Source organism: Phyllobates terribilis, unplaced genomic scaffold (assembly GCF_046119375.1).
Source record: "Phyllobates terribilis strain yellow unplaced genomic scaffold, ASM4611937v1 Scaffold_12__6_contigs__length_324123572, whole genome shotgun sequence".
In the NCBI taxonomy this organism is placed as follows: Eukaryota; Metazoa; Chordata; class Amphibia; order Anura; family Dendrobatidae; genus Phyllobates; species Phyllobates terribilis.
The window spans coordinates 303692817-303711865 of NW_027362772.1; the positions used below are offsets into that span (position 1 = coordinate 303692817).

Genomic DNA, 19049 nt, shown 5'->3' on the forward strand with positions numbered 1-19049 from the left:
AGCCAATCAGGTGCGGAGGAGGGCGGGGTTTGCCGTGTTGGGCGGGGCTGCGCTGGCGGCCGCTTCCTGTCCTTCACAGGCCGCTCAGGTGTCAGAGGCCGGGGATGGGCGCAGCGGAGTAGCCGGTCTGCCCGGGCACCGTGTGAGGCGAGAGTACCGGAGCACCCCGCGGTACTGACAAGTAAGCCTCGCCCGGGAATGCGTCATATCATGGAGGGGCTGATAATGCGGAGCTGTGATGTCATGTCACGATATCATTCATAGAACCGCTCATCCAGGGGCAGAGATGAGATTCAGTGCGGTTTCTACGCGTTAATGATTATTATGGGAGCATTCCTTTACTCCGGCATCGCCTGCTCTCAGTCTGGAGTATCGGACGGTTCTAGAACAAGGACGACGCGGTTTTAATTTGTTTGCTGTAAAATTGACTAAAACCTTAGAAACGTCTCCGGGAAACATTAGATTCTGCAGCAAATAAACGTCGCTGATCCGCGCGGTGCCGGGTTGTCAGGATGATTGGGTCACTGAGGGTTGGTGGTGCTGGTGGAGGGGCACACGGTGCAGCGCTGACCCCGGAACCCGCGCAGCTGTGTAGAGATCCGTGTCCTGTCTGCTGCTGCCGGGGTCAGTGCAGCCTGGAAATGGGGGGGGGGGCACAAATATTTGGTCTCCCCCAGTACCAGAGATGCCACTAAGAATCCCCCCCCCCCCGTAATCCGGCATCTGATAAAGTAGAGACCCGACCTCCCACTGAGAGCCACATTCTGTGCCCGGAAATCTGAGAAGCCCCCGGTGTGTCCCTTTAACAGTTATACGCCCCTCCTATATGCAATAATGATGCTCCCTGTGGATGTGGGTACAGAGCTGACCGCTGCAGCCACTGATTGAGGACCCTGGTTGCAGAGCAGGACCCCTCAGGAGGTGCAGCCGGACCCTGCAGATTTCCAGTGAGGACGTATTTGCCCCATATCAGGCTCAAATGTCTCCAGATGATGAGGGTTATTGTACAACTGTTACTTCCACCGTGTGACCCTCCAGCTGCTGTGATTCTACTACTCTCCAGGCTGTCTGGGCATGCTGGGAGTTGTAGTGTCACTGCAGCTGGAGAGTGGGAATACCCCTTTAATAGATGATGCCAGCTGTGGGTGCAGTGTGCATTACCAGTCACTGAAGAGTTAAGTAGATCCCTGCTGGCCAGTGAAGTGCAGATCTAGAACATTATATTGGTGATCTGCTCTGTGCCTGTGCGTGCCAACAGAGATTATGCATCGGGCTCAGGGTTCATTAGGATGTGTGCTCGTCTGAAGGGCGAGAACCAGACACTGACTGTGCCCAGGACCCTGCCAGACGGGTCACTGCGGGCGCTAAGTATAGCCGCCCTCTCACACAGATACCTGATGTGATCTGTGAGCGGCTGGAGTGGTCTGCCGGACCCTCACAATCTATACACTGTGGCTTCCTGCCAGTATAATCATGGGAGGTATGCAGAAGTGACAGGGCATGCTGAGAGTTGTAGTACCACAGCTGCTGGAGAAGCTTACATCCCCTTCCCATAGGATGTAAGGGGTGGGTGGCAAATGTGTCCACTGAAGTCAGCGGCCTCGTCTGGTCTTAATGCGTGCGAGAGTTTCTAATATAGAGGGAATTAAAGGGGGACCCCACTGCATTATAGCCACCTGTCCTACTAAGGGGGAGGGAGATCTATAGGATTTTCCAGGTTTCACAAAATAAGTTTTATTACTTTTGTTAAAGTTTTAAAAAAAAATTGTATCACTTTCCAGCTCTCTGCTTGCTGATATTTATTAAGGACTTTAATTGTTTAAAGGGGTGATCTAGTACCATATTTTTTTTTTCTGATAAGTTCACAAAATAAAAAATACTTACCTGCGGTTCCCCCCTCTGCACCTCCGCCTGGGCCCTGCGTGTATCTCCAAGCTTTCTCCTCCTGTGACTTTGTGTCCAGTCAATGCTGCAGCCAGTGATTAGCTGCAGTGGTCACAAGTACATACAACTGAAATCATTTACTGGGTGACCCCTTTAAGATGTAGCAGACGTACACACAGAGCTTTAATAGGCCTTATGTTACTGTAACGAGCCGCATGTGATCATTGTATAACCAGAACAGGTGGAAGGTTCCTATTGAATTACAGCAAGCGGAGATCTTGAAAGTCGTGATATATAGAAAAAATAAAGTAAAGTTTACAAAGAATAACATGTTTATGGAATCTGAGCTGCCCCTTTAAGCCCCATGGATACATTGTATCACATTGTGTTACTGTCATGTCCTTTTATTTGCACAGTGTGTGTATTTACCATATATTATAAATCAGAGATCCAGGAAATTGCACCCTAGTGGCAGGATTCCTATCAGCCTCACCGGACTATCGCTTAATGATAATTTCCCTTAAGAACTACCTGTCCCTCCTATAGCTCCTCTTGTCCAGATATCTGTTTCCTGTTGCATCGTTTCACTCCGTCTACTTCTGCTGATAGGGATTAACGGTTTGGCTGTGTTGGCGTGGCGCCCGCGCGGTGTGACGGCTGGTCAGTATACGTGTGCCGTGTGCAGAAATCCTCACCACATTGTCTGTGCGAATCGTAATGGTAGAGTTTCCCCCCACAGCGCGATGTCCCTGTTGTTCGCCCGACCAACAGCTAAGATCTCCAGCAAGAAGGATAAGAGATACATGGCTGAGGTCAGCGCCTCCCCCCTCAAGCACTTCGTCACCGCCAAGAAGAAGATCAATGGCATCTTCGATCAGCTGGGGGCCTACATCCAGGAAAGCTTCAGCTTCCTGGAGGGTGAGAAGACATGAAATGTGAAATGCAGGATTATGTGCAGCTCCGGATGTGACTGGAGGACAAGACGTCATGTCTCTGGAGAAGGGAACTCCATAGGTTCTGTGAGATTGCATTACAGCAGGGAATAGCTGACAACAGAGGACAATAGCTGTTATAATGCATTACAGCAGGGAATAGCTGACAACAGAGGACAATAGCTGTTATAATGCATTACAGCAGGGAATAGCTGACAACAGAGGACAATAGCTGTTATAATGCAGTACAGCAGGGAATAGCTGACAACAGAGGGCAATAGATGCTATAATGCATTACAGTATGGAATGGCTGACAACAGAGGGCAATAGATGCTATAATGCATTACAGCAGGGAATAGCTGACAACGGGGCAATAGATGCTATAATGCATTACAGCAGGGAATGGCTGACAACAGAGGGCAATAGATGCTATAATGCATTACAGCAGGGAATGGCTGACAACAGAGGGCAATATATGCTATAATGCATTACAGCAGGGAATAGCTGACAACAGAGGGCAATAGATGCTATAATGCATTACAGCAGGGAATAGCTGACCACAGAGGGCAATAGCTGTTATAATGCATTACAGCAGGGAATAGCTGACAACAGAGGGCAATAGATGCTATAATGCATTACAGCAGGAAATAGCTGACAACAGAGGGCAATAGATGCTATAATGCATTACAGTATGGAATGGCTGACAAGAGGGCAATAGATGCTATAATGCATTACAGCAGGGAATAGCTGACAACAGAGGGCAATAGATGCTATAATGCATTACAGTATGGAATGGCTGACAACAGGGGACAATAGATGCTATAATGCATTACAGTATGGAATGGCTGACAACAGGACAATAGATGCTATAATGCATTACAGTATGGAATGGCTGACAACAGAGGACAATAGATGCTATAATGCATTACAGTATGGAATGGCTGACAACAGGGGACAATAGATGCTATAATGCATTACAGTATGGAATGGCTGACAACAGGACAATAGATGCTATAATGCATTACAGTATGGAATGGCTGACAACAGAGGACAATAGATGCTATAATGCATTACAGTATGGAATGGCTGACAACAGAGGGCAATAGATGCTATAATGCATTACAGTATGGAATGGCTGACAACAGAGGGCAATAGATGCTATAATGCATTACAGTATGGAATGGCTGACAACAGAGGGCAATAGATGCTATAATGCATTACAGTATGGAATGGCTGACAACAGAGGGCAATAGATGCTATAATGCATTACAGTATGGAATGGCTGACAACAGAGGGCAATAGATGCTATAATGCATTACAGTATGAAATGGCTGACAACAGAGGACAATAGCTGTTATAATGCATTACAGCAGGGAATAGCTGACAACAGAGGGCAATAGATGCTATAATGCATTACAGTATGAAATGGCTGACAACAGAGGACAATAGCTGTTATAATGCATTACAGCAGGGAATGGCTGATAACACAGGACAATAGCTCTGATTTTCCATGTAACATGTTTGTTTGCTGGTTATGTAGAATCCTACCAGAATGCGGAGCTGGATCCGGTCGCCTCGGAGGAGCAAGTTCTGGAAGTTAAGGGCTATCTGACCAACGTGAAGGGCATCAGCGAGGTGCTGGCCAGACGTCACATGAAGGTGGCCTTCTTTGGCAGGTAGGGTGCATCTGTCGCCGCTCATGAAATGTATATTTTAGAAAACATCTTGTATTCTTCATGAGATGGCCGTTTAATAGCATCTTTTCTTACAACTGTCTCTTGTCGTTCCTCCGTTGTTCCTCCTGGGAATATATGAATGCATTCACAATGATGTGTCCCTGCACTGTCTGATAATAGACATTGTCAATTGTGTAAATGCGCCTCCCTATCCGTTTGAGAAGAAGAATGGGATCACCAAGTTGTCAAAGTATTCTTATATTTTCAGGAGGCATTACAGAGGACAGCACATTTTTTTTTTTTTTTTTTTTTTTTTTTTTTTTATTTAATCCTCCCTGATATCATCTCTGCTCATTTATATCTTTCTTCTGCTCCAGGACCAGCAATGGGAAGAGCACGGTGATTAATGCCATGCTGTGGGACAAGGTGCTGCCTTCTGGGATCGGCCACACCACTAACTGCTTCCTGCGTGTGGAGGGGACCGACGGGAACGAGTCCTATCTCCTGACCGACGGCTCAGAGGAGAAGAAAAGTGTCAAGGTGATTAAGCCGCACTTATTATGCTTTCTATGTCCGATAGGATGCAGCAAGCGTCACTGCCGCATCATCGCCGCATCTCTGCTTGCTGTCTGTGAAGTGAAAATCCTTACTGACAATACTGCAAGCATTTAATGTACATTTGCAATTTTATTTTGTGCAGCGCTTATTACAGATCTCTATTCTTCCTGGTCCTGCAACTCATCTGCCTTCCACTCATTGACAGCAAGCAGAGGTTAAAACTTGCAATGTGCTCTTAAAGGGGTTCTCCGGTGCTGCTCGCTTATGTATAATATGTGCGGAAATTATACATACCTGCACGGTCTCCAGGTATCCTACACGTGCATAATACCCCCCCGATTGTGCACACCCTGGCAAGTATATGGAGACATGCCATCATCAATGCGGTAGAGAGCGGCACCAGAGAACCCCTTTAACTCATGGCTGTATTGACTTTTTAGATGTTGTACAGGATTACTGAATAGTGCCACACCTGTGCAGTGGTTTTGTCTGCTACTGCAGCTCATATTCTTTAAAGTGAATAGTGCTGAGCTGCAATACCACGCACAACCTGTAGATAAGTGTGGCGCCTTTTCTATTTAAAAAAGAAAAAAAAAAAAAAAGAGTTGACATATTTTGCTAATCTTGTACTGCCCCCTTAAGTTGTTGCACCACATGCATATCATTTTGCAGAGATATTTGTCCGTTCATCCTAACCTTCCCCTTCCCTCCAGACGGTGATGCAGCTCGCTCATGCCCTTCATCAGGATGAGCTTCTGGACTCTGGCTCCATGGTCAGTGTTATGTGGCCTAATTCCAAGTGCCCCCTGCTGAAGGACGACCTGGTGCTGATGGACAGGTAGCGATCACTGACCACGTGACTCGTCTTCATCGGGGGGTGGCGAGGGCTATGCATCACTCGCAGGCGGTGTAGTATAAGCGGTCGTCACTTTAGAACCTTTGTTGTGGGTGTGATACAATCTTTCTTGACAATAGTCGTCTGACGCTTATAAATCTATGGAGGTGGAGCTGGGAGGAGGCGATTAACTACAGACGCCAGTGCCAAATACTGACAATTGTTACTGCACAGATATATACGTCTGCTCCCTCCTGATCTGCCGTCCTAAAGTCTGAGACCCTTTAATCTGAAGACCACAGATGCTGGGAGCAGAACAGAGGACGGTTCTTGCAGAATAATCCTAGACGCCAACAATTTAATGTATAGGACGAATGTAAAGAACAGTAACGTTTCAGCGTCCACACCGTCTGCACACTGAAACGTTGCTGATTTTGCTTTTTTGCTCCACAATACAGCAGTGATTGATCAGATTGGTGGCACCTTGGACTCCTTTTGCCTCTTACTCCTTTGGGTGGACTGATGTGAAACCAGGGCCACGATCGCTCTCCTACCTTAGACTTTTGTGCACACGATTTGTCTGTTTCTGCTTGTAATAATTTATTATATATCTGTGCTGGTACTGACATCCCGTTACAGCTAAATGCTGCCGCCTTGTGGCACCACATGACCGATCTAATACATCACTTCTGTGGCACCGCGTGACCGACCTAGTACATCACTTCTGTGGCACCGCGTGACCGACCTAGTACATCACTTCTGTGGCACCGCGTGACCGACCTAGTACATCACTTCTGTGGCACCGCGTGACCGACCTAGTACATCACTTCTGTGGCACCGCGTGACCGACCTAGTACATCACTTCTGTGACACCGCGTGACCGACCTAGTACATCACTTCTGTGGCACCGCGTGACCGACCTAGTACATCACTTCTGTGGCACCGCGTGACCGCCCTCGTACATCATTTGTGTGGCCGCCCTCGTGCATTACTTCTGTGGCACCGCGTGGCCGCCCTCGTGCATCACTAATGTGGCATCGCCCCTATACATCACTTCTGTGACACCGTGTGACCGCCCCTGTACATCACTTCTGTGACACCGTGTGACCGCCCCTGTACATCACTTCTGTGGCCGCCCTCGTGCATCACTTCTGTGGCCGCCCTCGTGCATCACTTCTGTGGCCGCCCTCGTGCATCACTTCTGTGGCGCCGCGCACAACTTCATAATTTGCTCTCATTAACGATATTCTCCATTTTCAGCCCTGGCATTGATGTGACCACTGAGCTGGATAGCTGGATCGATAAGTTTTGCCTTGATGCCGATGTGTTTGTCTTGGTGGCGAATTCTGAGTCCACCCTCATGCAGACAGTAAGTGTCGGCCTTTTTCCCTGTCTCTGTGATCACATTGTACAGAAGCTCCTCCATACTTTATATTACCGCATGTTCTCTCCTATTCTAGGAGAAGCAGTTTTTCCACAAGGTGAATGAACGTCTGTCCCAACCAAATATTTTTATCCTGAATAACCGGTGGGATGCATCTGCCTCAGAACCAGAATATATGGACGAGGTGAGGAGGACATGAAGGTCCCTGTAAAAATTGTATCTGCTTTTTAGAAAGCTAGATGACAAAAATATAGTCACTATCATCGCAATATCACTACATTACATTACTGATCCTGCCTTACATCGTGTATTATACTCCAGAGCTGCACTCACTATTCTGCTGGTGCAATCACTGTGTACATACATTACATTACTGATCCTGAGTTACCTTCAGTATTATACTCCAGAGCTGCACTCACTATTCTGCTGGTGCAGTCACTGTGTACATACATTACATTACGGATCCTGTACTGATCCTGAGTTACATCCTGTATTATACTCCAGAGCTGCACTCATTATTCTGCTGGTGCAGTCATTGTGTACATACGTTACTGATCTTGAGTTACATTCTGTACAAACAGGAAATCGAGCTGTAATCTTACCTTGATTCCAGACACCTTTTCTGGTCAGTGGGGGTCCGATCACTCGAAAGAAGGGGGTCACCTGCTAGTAGAACACGGCGGCCATTTGTCTGTGGTTTCTTGCAGATGTCATCGTGCTCCTTTCTCTGTAGGTTCGGCGGCAGCACATGGAGCGCTGCACCAGTTTCTTGGTGGATGAGCTCGGAGTCTTGGATCGCACCCAAGCAGGAGATCGCATTTTCTTTGTGTCTGCCAAGGAAGTTCTTAACGCCCGGATACAAAAAGCTCAGGGAATGCCAGAAGGAGGTACCGCACACCGTCCGTGGTCCTCCTGCTTATCGGGGAAGTTACCAACAAATATTACTGGTGTTCAATTTGGCTCAACGGATGTTTCAAGACTATAACTCCCAGTATGCCATGACAGCCATAGGAGTTGTAGTTCTGCATCAGCTAGAGAGCCACAGATTGGAGACAATGGTCAAGCTAATGAAGAAAATAGAAATTTTAATTTTTAGCATTTTTTCCCACTAAGTTTAAAGAGGTTGTGTGGTGTGAAAACTCATTCTCACATGCCTTTAATAGAGGGGGGTCCTCGTCGCTTGGCCGGAGTGGAGAATGGTGACGGTGAGCATCACATCTCTCTATAAGACCTGTCCTGTATTACTCAGACATCCCATTGATGGGAATGGACAGTGTGTAATGCTTTGTTTTTCCTGTGGGGGGCACTGCAGAAGAATAGATCACCTATTGCCAGGATCCTCGCTGATCACTGGGGATACCGATATTTGAGACACTTTGTAACCGGTTTATTCAAACAGGGCCCCTTCTAACAAGTCGAGATGATCTTTTCTGTAGATTGACTCCTTTTTTTTTTTTTTTTTATCTATTTCTTGCCTCTAGGTGGCGCTTTAGCTGAAGGTTTTCAAGTGAGGATGTTTGAGTTCCAGAACTTTGAGAGGAGATTTGAGGTATGACATTATGGGCTCTGGGATGATGGGAGTTGTCATTGGCACGCTGCTCTATGCCCAGCACCTTATGCCACGGCAGGAGCTACAAAAGCAATGTATGATCTGTAGAGATGAGAAAAAAGGTTCTCAGGCCAATGTCCATGTCAGAGCTCCGTGGCAGCCGGGTCAGGGCAATGCAAGGTACCTCGGCCGTCTGGCATCCAGGGCGCCTCTTGTGACCACTAATCCCCACCTCGCACGGCTTCATGTTGTGCATCACAGTGATTGCAAGAGGCGCCCAGGATCCCGGCTGAGGAAGCTCGTACTGCCCTTGTTGGATTACAAAAGTGGACGCCGCACAGGTTGAGTGCAAATGTTTTCTATAACTTTCTGGAATGGAGACATCATAGCGAGCAAGAATTGGGGCGGATGTGCCCTGAAATATTTCTATAAACTTGCTGAGTGTTGTTTTGGCAGGAGTGCATCTCTCAGTCGGCGGTAAAGACCAAGTTTGAGCAGCATACGATGCGAGCCAAGCACATAGCGGAGGTCCTGCGGCAGATCATGGAGTCGGTGCACGTGGCTGCCCAGGAGCAGAGGTGCGAGCGCGGTGCCGGACCACCTGGCAGGGTGTCTCCACCATAATCGCCTTATTGCATATCCGTCATGTACACATTATATATCCTCCACAGGGTTTACTGCCTGGAAAAGCGCGAGGAGTTCAAGGACCGACTGGAATTCATCGAGAAGCAACTGGAACTGCTGACGGAGGATTATAGGATGAAAATCAAGCAGATCACGGACGAGGTGGAGCGGCAGGTGAGAAACCGCATCATATGCGGGGGGGGAGCTATGAAGGTGCAGGGGTTGGGGTCCTATGAGCGTGCAAGGGGTATAAGTGTACAGGCGTATAAATGAGGAGAGCAACCCATGTACTGGCAGGAGCGCTCGCTTCCCTCCTGGGTGGAGTGGCGTACTGCTAATATCTCGGCTGTTTCAGGTGTCGAACGCCATGGCCGAGGAGATCCGCCGCCTCTCCGTGCTGGTAGACGACTTCCAGATGGAGTTTCATCCATCGTCTGTTGTCCTTAAAGTTTATAAAAACGTAAGAAAGTTTCTGATTTCCGAAGCCGGTGTCTCCTGTCTTCTTTTTACAAATTCTTCTTCTCTAATCCCTGCAGGAGCTTCATCACCACATAGAGGAAGGGCTGGGCAGGAACCTGTCTGATCGCTGCTCCAGCACCATTTCTGTGTCCCTGCAGACCACACAGCAGGAGATGATCGGTAAGATAAGTAACTAAGGCAGAGACATTGATTAAATCTCCCACCGTTTTATGTACACAGCTCCTATTGAAAATTCTATGGGAGTGAGCAGCACCAGAGAACCCATTTATGACTAAGTGTCTTCTCATCCCTCTCTCCGGGTAGATGGGCTGTTTCCCCTTCTCCCATCCCCCTCCCGTTCCCAGATCGACTTGTTGGTTCCCCGCCAGAGCTTCAGTCTGAGCTACGACCTGAGCTGTGACAAACTGTGCGCCGACTTCCAAGAAGACGTCCAGTTTCACTTCTCTCTCGGGTGGACGATGCTCGTGAACAGGTTCCTAGGACCCAAGAACGGCCGCCGAGCGCTGATGCCCTATAACGACCAGGTGGGTGCAGGCGGCATATTTGCTATACAGTGGTGGCCAAAATAATTGGCACCCCTGCAATTGTCAGATAATACTCAGTTTCTTCCTGAAAATGATTGCAATCACAAATTCTTTGCTATTATTATCTTCATTTAATTTGTCTGCAATGAAAAAACACAAAGAATTGTCTTAAAGCCAAATTGGATATAATTCCACACCAAACCTAAAAAAGGGGGTGGACAAAAGTATTGGCACTGTTTGAAAAATCCTGTGATGCTTCTCTAATTCGTGTAATTAACAGCACCTGTAACTTACCTGTGGCACCTAACAGGTGTTGGCAATAACTAAATCACACTTGCAGCCAGTTAACATGGATTAAAGTTGACTCAACCTCTGTCCTGTGTCCTTGTGTGTACCACATTGAGCATGGAGAAAAGAAAGAAGACCAAAGAACTGTCTGAGGACTTGAGAAACCAAATTGTGAGGAAGCATGAGCAATCTCAAGGCTACAAGTCCATCTCCAAAGACCTGAATGTTCCTGTGTCTTCCGTGCGCAGTGTCATCAAGAAGTGTAAAGCCCATGGCACAGTGGCTAACCTCCCTAGATGTGGACGGAGAAGAAAAATTGACGAGAGATTTCAACGCAAGATTGTGCGGATGGTGGATAAAGAACCTCGACTAACATCCAAACAAGTTCAAGCTGCCCTGCAGTCCGAGGGTACAACAGTGTCAACCCGTACTATCCGTCGGCGTCTGAATGAAAAGGGACTGTATGGTAGGATACCCAGGAAGACCCCACTTCTTACCCTGAGACATAAAAAAGCCAGGCTGGAGTTTGCCAAAACTTACCTGAGAAAGCCTAAAACGTTTTGGAAGAATGTTCTCTGGTCAGATGAGACAAAAGTAGAGTTTTTTGGGAAAAAGCATCAACATAGAGTGTACAGGAAAAAAAAAGAGGAATTCAAAGAAAAGAACACGGTCCCTACAGTCAAACATGGCGGAGGTTCCCTGATGTTTTGGGGTTGCTTTGCTGCCTCTGGCACTGGACCGCTTGACTGTGTGCATGGCATTATGAAGTCTGAAGACTACCAACAAATTTTGCAGCATAATGTAGGGCCCAGTGTGAGAAAGCTGGGTCTCCCTCAGAGGACATGGGTCTTCCAGCAGGACAATGACCCAAAACACACTTCCAAAATCACTATAAAATGGTTTGAGAGAAAGCACTGGAGACTTCTAAGGTGGCCAGCAATGAGTCCAGACCTGAATCCCATAGAACACCTGTGGAGAGATCTCAAAATGGCAGTTTGGAGAAGGCACCCTTCAAATATCAGGGACCTGGAGCAGTTTGCCAAAGAAGAATGGTCTACAATTCCAGCAGAGCATTGTAAGAAACTCATTGATGGTTACCGGAAGCGGTTGTTCGCAGTTATTTTGGCTAAAGGTTGTGCAACCAAGTATTAGGCTGAGGGTGCCAATACTTTTGTCCGGGCCTTTTTTGGAGTTTTGTGTGAAATGATCAATGATTTGATTTTTGCTTCATTCTCTTTTGTGTTTTTTCCTTGCAAGCAAATTAAATGAAGAGAATAAGACCAAAGAATTTGTGATTGCAATCATTTTCAGGAAGAAATTGAGTATTATCTGACAGAATTGCAGGGGTGCCAATACTTTTGGCCACCACTGTATATATACCCCTTTTTCACATGTAAAGCGCTATGGAATAAATGGCGCTATAATAATATTACATGTCGTTGTGAGTCCTGGAGCTTTTTAAGTAGCGGTTTTGCATGTTGTGTCACTTCTGTCTTCAGATACCTCGTGCAATGACCCCGGTGAATCCCAGCATGCCACCGATGCAGCAGGGCGCTATGACCCAGGAGGAGCTTATGGTGTCTATGGTGACTGGATTGGCTTCACTGACATCCCGAACATCCATGGGTATTCTGGTGGTGGGAGGAGTGGTGAGTGCTCTGGGGTCATAGAGTGATGGATATAGAGCGCTTCCTCCCCCCTTACACTGTGCGACCTCCTGTTATCCCAGGTCTGGAAGGCCGTGGGCTGGCGGCTCATCGCCTTGTCTTTTGGCCTTTATGGACTCCTGTACGTATACGAGCGCCTCACATGGACCACGAAAGCAAAGGAAAGAGCCTTCAAACGCCAATTTGTGGACTACGCAGCTGAGAAACTGCAGCTAATTGTCAGCTACACCGGCTCCAACTGCAGCCACCAAGTGCAACAGTGAGTGAGACGTGTAAATGGCTCAACACAACGAATATACCCAGGGATAGCTCCAAATTGTCACTTGTACTGATTACTGAATTATTCAACCCTTTCTGATAACGTGTCTTTAGTACTTAGTGCTGCTGCCCCCACGATTGTCCGTCATGACTTGTTGCCCCCTTCCATATTGGCTGTCATGTCTTGCTCGCCGCCCCTCTTTCCGTGCTGTCATGACCTGCTGCCGCTTCCCTTCCCCCATGTCTGTCATGACGTGCCCCCCTCCTCTTTCCCCTCCCACCCAATCATGGCTTTCATGCCCTGCTGACCACCCTCATGCAGTCTTGACTTGCTGTCCCCCTTTCCGCAGTCCTCCCTTCCCTCCGAGCTGTCATGACCTGCTGCCCCTCCGCAGGCTGTTGGTACCTGCTGCTCCCTAATGCATTCACAGACACCACTCACTGTATATGTTTAATACTTTTACATTTTCATAGATTGGACAGTCGTGGACCCAACAATAACGAATATACTTAATAATTTCCTTATTTTTTAACTGAGGAAAAGGGGGGTTATTTGGACTTTTTTATAATTTTTTTTTTATTAGCCCCCCTACAGAACTTTGAACCTGTGCCAGTATTGCAGTGTATAGTCCTAATCATGGCCTCCTCTGCAGTTTATGTGCAGGTGTATCTCCTCCATGTGGACGATGCAGCTTTCTCGCTGTGCATTACTAGTCTCCTCTCTATATACTTGCAGGGAGCTCTCTGGGACATTCTCCCACTTGTGTCAGCAGGTGGATGTCACTCGAGAAAACCTAGAGCAGGACATCGCCGCGCTGAATAAGAAGATCGAGGTCCTGGACAGTCTGCAGAGCCGAGCCAAGTTACTAAGGTAAACTGATCGCATTGCATTTGCTGTTTCCACCACTAGAGGGAGACATTACACTATCGCTCCTATTGGCTTCCACACAAATCTGCCACCTAGTGGCTGCAACAGGTAGCAGAGATTTTCACATGTTTAAAGTGCAAGAGTGTGTTATATTCTATAATACTCCATTTATAACTCGTGTGATAAATTTAAAGTAAATTTTATTCTTTTTTTTTTTTTTTTTTTCAGAAATAAAGCTGGCTGGTTGGACAGCGAACTCAATATGTTCACCCACCAGTACCTGGAGCAGAGCTGATGGGCCCGCGCTACTGAAACTCCAGCAAATGGGAATTTCTATAACCACTTTCTCTGTAGAGTCACGTGTCTCTTCCACCACCATCGTCCTCAGACGTGACCTACCTTCTAATGCGTCTAGTTTACATGACCTGTCCGGGACTTCCGTACTCTGATCACGGGCCATCTCTGGGCTCGCAAATCATATGCAGCTTCTCGTCACGCTGTACTGCTGCAAAGAATGATGGGATGGTAACGAAGGCCCCCAAAAAGTCAGAAAATGCAGCTTTGCCCAAAATGCAAGCTGTCCTGTGATGCCGGACGGCTGATATGAAGGACTGGGCTTCTACGTTGTCCCGTTCCCGTTTCCCTGCTGCTTTTGACCTGACGTTTCGCCAATTTTAGAGATTCTGGTTAAAGAAGGAAAAAATAATTTGTGTTTTTCTGTGGATTATTATAATGGCCCGGACCACGGGAGACTAAACCTACCACACATGCATTTATAAGAGTTCTCCATTAGTACACATGAAATGATTATGTAATGAAAAAATAGGTATATTTTAATTTTTTTTTTTAAAGAGCTCTGCTTGCTTCTAGTGACTGGAAACATATTAACACGAAACTGATGAAAACTCTTCCTGACCGAACGCATCTCACTGTTGAGGGTTTGCTACAGTTGCATCCATAATTTTAGGTCCGGACATGAATTCAGTCCCTTTTGCTGGCAGCAAGCAGAGATTTTGAAAATGGTGAGGAATTGAAATGCTAAGTTTATTAGAAAGTTGCAAAACGTTTCATTATAGAGTCATTCAGCTTCATTACCATAAACCTGGAACAATCAAAAATGTATCCCACGGCCATAGCGTAATTTATTTATCCAGTTTGGACGACCCCAGTTCAGTGGTCTCTTCCCCAGCAGCTCGATGCCCTTCGGGGGGGGGGGTCCGGCTACTGGGATCTCAGGTCACTGAATATTTCCACTGCAGTCTAACGGAGTGGGGTCGTCCTTTGCACGGCTGTGGTCCGGCGGCCATGGATTCGGGGGTCCTGCGACTTTTTGCTGATCACCATTATTAATGTATCCCCTGTATTTATTACTGCACGATTCTGGGCATTTCCTATTAACCCCTTATTGTCAGGTTTGCATTAGGATATGAGGTTGGATATAACCCTCTGTCCTCTCCACACTGAGTTTCGGTTGCCCTGTATTAGTCCCAGTCCCATATTTTTGGTCCCATTTGCAGACACAGCATAGGAAGATTTTTACTCATTCATGTAAGAATATTAGAGATCCTGTATGTTATTCGAAAGGTATCTAGATTATAGGTGATGCTGAGATTATCGGAGACTCGTGCACTGATTCCCCCACTTATTGCCCCCATTTCCCTTTTGATGTCAGATTATTTGTCTTGTCCGTGTCATTAGAGAAGATGAAATTAGAATGTTTTGGTTTAATGCACATTGATGTTGCTGGGTTTATTTTTTTCAGATGCATCTGTTGCAAAACTACAAATCCCAGCAGGCTCTGACTGTGTGCAAACTGGCTGGAGACCACTAATATATGTTATCCTATCTAACGAGATGTGGCTTGTATAATTGCTGCCCTGGTGTTATGTCATTTTCCATCTTAATAAAAAGGGTGAGAGGTTTTGGAAAATGTCCTTTTTATTGGACACATTTCCCTTATTATAAAGCTCCTTCCTCCTATAATTTATCATAACTGTAATACTGTCATTGTCCACCAGGGGGGGACGATGCTGAGATAATTATTTTCAGCTCTGCTCAGGAGCAGCAGTAAAATGCATCATATACCGGTCATCTCGGGTAGAAGACCCCTTTAAGCACGTTCTGATCAATTGCTTGTACTGGGTATAATAACACTATGAGATGAACGCTGGGCGCTGTCCTCATTGATCCACACCCCATATTATTCTTTTCATTGCCAAATATGATTTGACTTGAATAGAGAAGATGCCGCAGCCGCGAGGCGAGAAGCACTTTATGTTCTGCTCTGGTAATAAAGACGCTGATGTTCTAGAACGTGTATTTAATTTTGTCACAAGCATGAAAGGCTGTAACCTACTACATCCGAGAAATAAAACATTTCTTAAATCCTTGTCTGTGGTATTATATGGGATAAGCAGCAGAACAGTGAGTGCAGCTCTGGAGTATAATGCAGGATGTAACTCAGGATCAGTAATGTAATGTATGTGCACAGTGACTGCACCAGCAGAATAGTGAGTGCAGCTCTGGAGTATAATACAGGATGTAACTCAGGATCAGTAATGTAATGTATGTACACAGTGACTGCACCAGCAGAATAGTGAGTGCAGCTCTGGAGTATCATACAGGATGTAACTCAGGATCAGTAATGTAATGTATGTACACAGTGACTGCACCAGCAGAATAGTGAGCGCAGCTCTGGAGTATAATACAGGATGTAACTCAGGATCAGTAATGTAATGTATGTACACAGTGACTGCACCAGCAGAATAGTGAGCGCAGCTCTGGAGTATAATGCAGGATGTAACTCAGGATCAGTAATGTAATGTATGTACACAGTGACTGCACCAGCAGAATAGTGAGCGCAGCTCTGGAGTATAATGCAGGATGTAACTCAGGATCAGTAATGTAATGTATGTGCACAGTGACTGCACCAGCAGAATAGTGAGTGCAGCTCTGGGGTATAATACAGGATGTAACTCAGGATCAGTAATGTAATGTATGTACACAGTGACTGCACCAGAAGAATAGTGAGTGCAGCTCTGGAGTATAATACAGGATGTAACTCAGGATCAGTAATGTAATGTATCTATACAGTGACTGCACCAGCAGAATAGTGAGTGCAGCTCTGGAGTATAATACAGGATGTAACTCAGGATCAGTAATGTAATGTATGTACACAGAGACTGCACCAGCAGAATAGTGAGTGCAGCTCCGGAGTGTAATACAGGATGTAACTCAGGATCAGTAATGTAATGTATGTACACAGTGACTGCACCAGAAGAATAGTGAGTGCAGCTCTGGAGTATAATACAGGGTGTAACTCAGGATCAGTAATGTAATGTATGTACACAGTGACTGCACCAGCAGAATAGTGAGTGCAGCTCTGGAGTATAATACAAGATGTAACTCAGGATCAGTAATGTATGTACACAGTGACTGCACCAGCAGAATAGTGAGTGCAGCTCTGAAGTATAATACAAGATGTAACTCAGGATCAGTAATGTATGTACACAGTGACTGCACCAGAAGAATAGTGAGTGCAGCTCTGGGGTATAATACAGGATGTAACTCAGGATCAGTAATGTAATGTATGTACACAGTGACTGCACCAGCAGAATAGTGAGTGCAGCTCTGGAGTATAATACAGGATGTAACTCAGGATCAGTAATGTATGTACACAGTGACTGCACCAGCAGAATAGTGAGTGCAGCTCTGAAGTATAATACAGGATGTAACTCAGGATCAGTAATGTATGTACACAGTGACTGCACCAGCAGAATAGTGAGTGCAGCTCTGGAGTATAATACAGGAGGTAACTCAGGATCAGTAATGTAATGTATGTACACAGTGACTGCACCAGCAGAATAGTGAGTGCAGCTCTGGAGTATAATACAGGAGGTAACTCAGGATCAGTAATGTAATGTATGTACACAGTGACTGCACCAGCAGAATAGTGAGTGCAGCTCTGAAGTATAATACAGGATGTAACTCAGGATCAGTAATGTAATGTATGTACACAGTGACTGCACCAGCAGAATAGTGAGTGCAGCTCTGAAGTATAATACAGGATGTAACTCAGGATCAGTAATGTAATGTATGTATACAGTGACTGCACCAGCAGAATAGTGAGTGCAGCTCTGGAGTATAATACAGGATGTAACTCAGGATCAGTAATATAATGTATGTACACAGTGACTGCACCAGCAGAATAGTGAGTGCAGCTCTGGAGTATAATACAGGATGTAACGCAGGATCAGTAATGTAATGTATGTACACAGTGACTGCACCAGCAGAATAGTGAGTGCAGCGCTGGAGTATAATACAGGATGTAACTCAGGATCAGTAATGTAATGTATGTACACAGTGACTGCACCAGCAGAATAGTGAGTGCAGCTCTGGAGTATAATACAGGATGTAACTCAGGATCAGTAATGTATGTATACAGTGACTGCACCAGCAGAATAGTGAATGCAGCTCTGGAGTATAATACAGGATGTAACTCAGGATCAGTAATGTATGTACACAGTGACTGCACCAGCAGAATAGTGAGTGCAGCTCTGGAGTATAATACAGGAGGTAACTCAGGATCAGTAATGTATGTACACAGTGACTGCACCAGCAGAATAGTGAGTGCAGCTCTGGAGTATAATACAGGAGGTAACTCAGGATCAGTAATATAATGTATGTACACACAGACTGCACCAGCAGAATAGTGAGTGCAGCTCTGGAGTGTAATACAGGAGGTAACTCAGGATCAGTAATGTATGTGCACAGTGACTGCACCAGCAGAATAGGGAGTGCAGCTCTGGAGTATAATACAGGAGGTAACTCAGGATCAGTAATGTAATGTATGTACACAGTGACTGCACCAGCAGAATAGTGAGTGCAGCTCTGGAGTATAATACAAGATGTAACTCAGGATCAGTAATGTAATGTATGTACACAGTGACTGCACCAGCAGAATAGTGAGTGCAGCTCTGGAGGATAATACAGGATGTAGCTCAGGATCAGTAATGTAATGTATGTGCACAGTGACTGCACCAGCAGAATAGTGAGTGCAGCTCTGGAGTATAATACAGGAGGTAACTCAGGATCAGTAATGTAATGTATGTACACAGTGACTGCACCAGCAGAATAGTGAGTGCAGCTCTGAAGTATAATACAGGATGTAACTCAGGATCAGTAATGTAATGTATGTATACAGTGACTGCACCAGCAGAATAGTGAGTGCAGCTCTGGGGTATAATACAGGATGTAACTCAGGATCAGTAATGTAATGTATGTACACAGTGACTGCACCAGCAGAATAGTGAGTGCAGCTCTGGAGTATAATACAGGATGTAACTCAGGATCAGTAATGTAATGTATGTACACAGTGACTGCACCAGCAGAATAGTGAGTGCAGCTCTGGAGTATAATACAGGATGTAACTCAGGATCAGTAATATAATGTATGTACACAGTGACTGCACCAGCAGAATAGTGAGTGCAGCTCTGGCGTATAATACAGGATGTAACTCAGGA

At 46.0% G+C, this 19049-nt stretch overlaps 1 protein-coding gene across 2 annotated transcripts; it reads left to right on the plus strand.

Annotated features, from left to right (window-relative positions):
* On the plus strand, positions 1-15916 carry MFN2 (mitofusin 2). 2 transcript variants are annotated; one of them, XM_073657296.1, is made up of 19 exons: positions 1-181; positions 2494-2544; positions 2624-2802; positions 4357-4492; positions 4870-5032; positions 5764-5888; positions 7146-7254; positions 7346-7453; positions 8003-8156; positions 8751-8818; positions 9275-9396; positions 9490-9616; positions 9798-9902; positions 9979-10081; positions 10226-10446; positions 12234-12383; positions 12464-12660; positions 13396-13530; positions 13756-15916. In XM_073657296.1, the coding sequence occupies exons 3-19, from the start codon at positions 2628-2630 to the stop codon at positions 13820-13822; spliced, it is 2265 nt and encodes a 754-aa protein (XP_073513397.1). In that variant the 5' UTR covers positions 1-181; positions 2494-2544; positions 2624-2627; the 3' UTR covers positions 13823-15916. The 2 variants fall into 2 exon arrangements, with proteins under 2 accessions (XP_073513397.1, XP_073513396.1); XM_073657295.1 differs by lacking the exon at positions 2494-2544.
* Positions 15917-19049: the final 3133 nt, after the last annotated feature.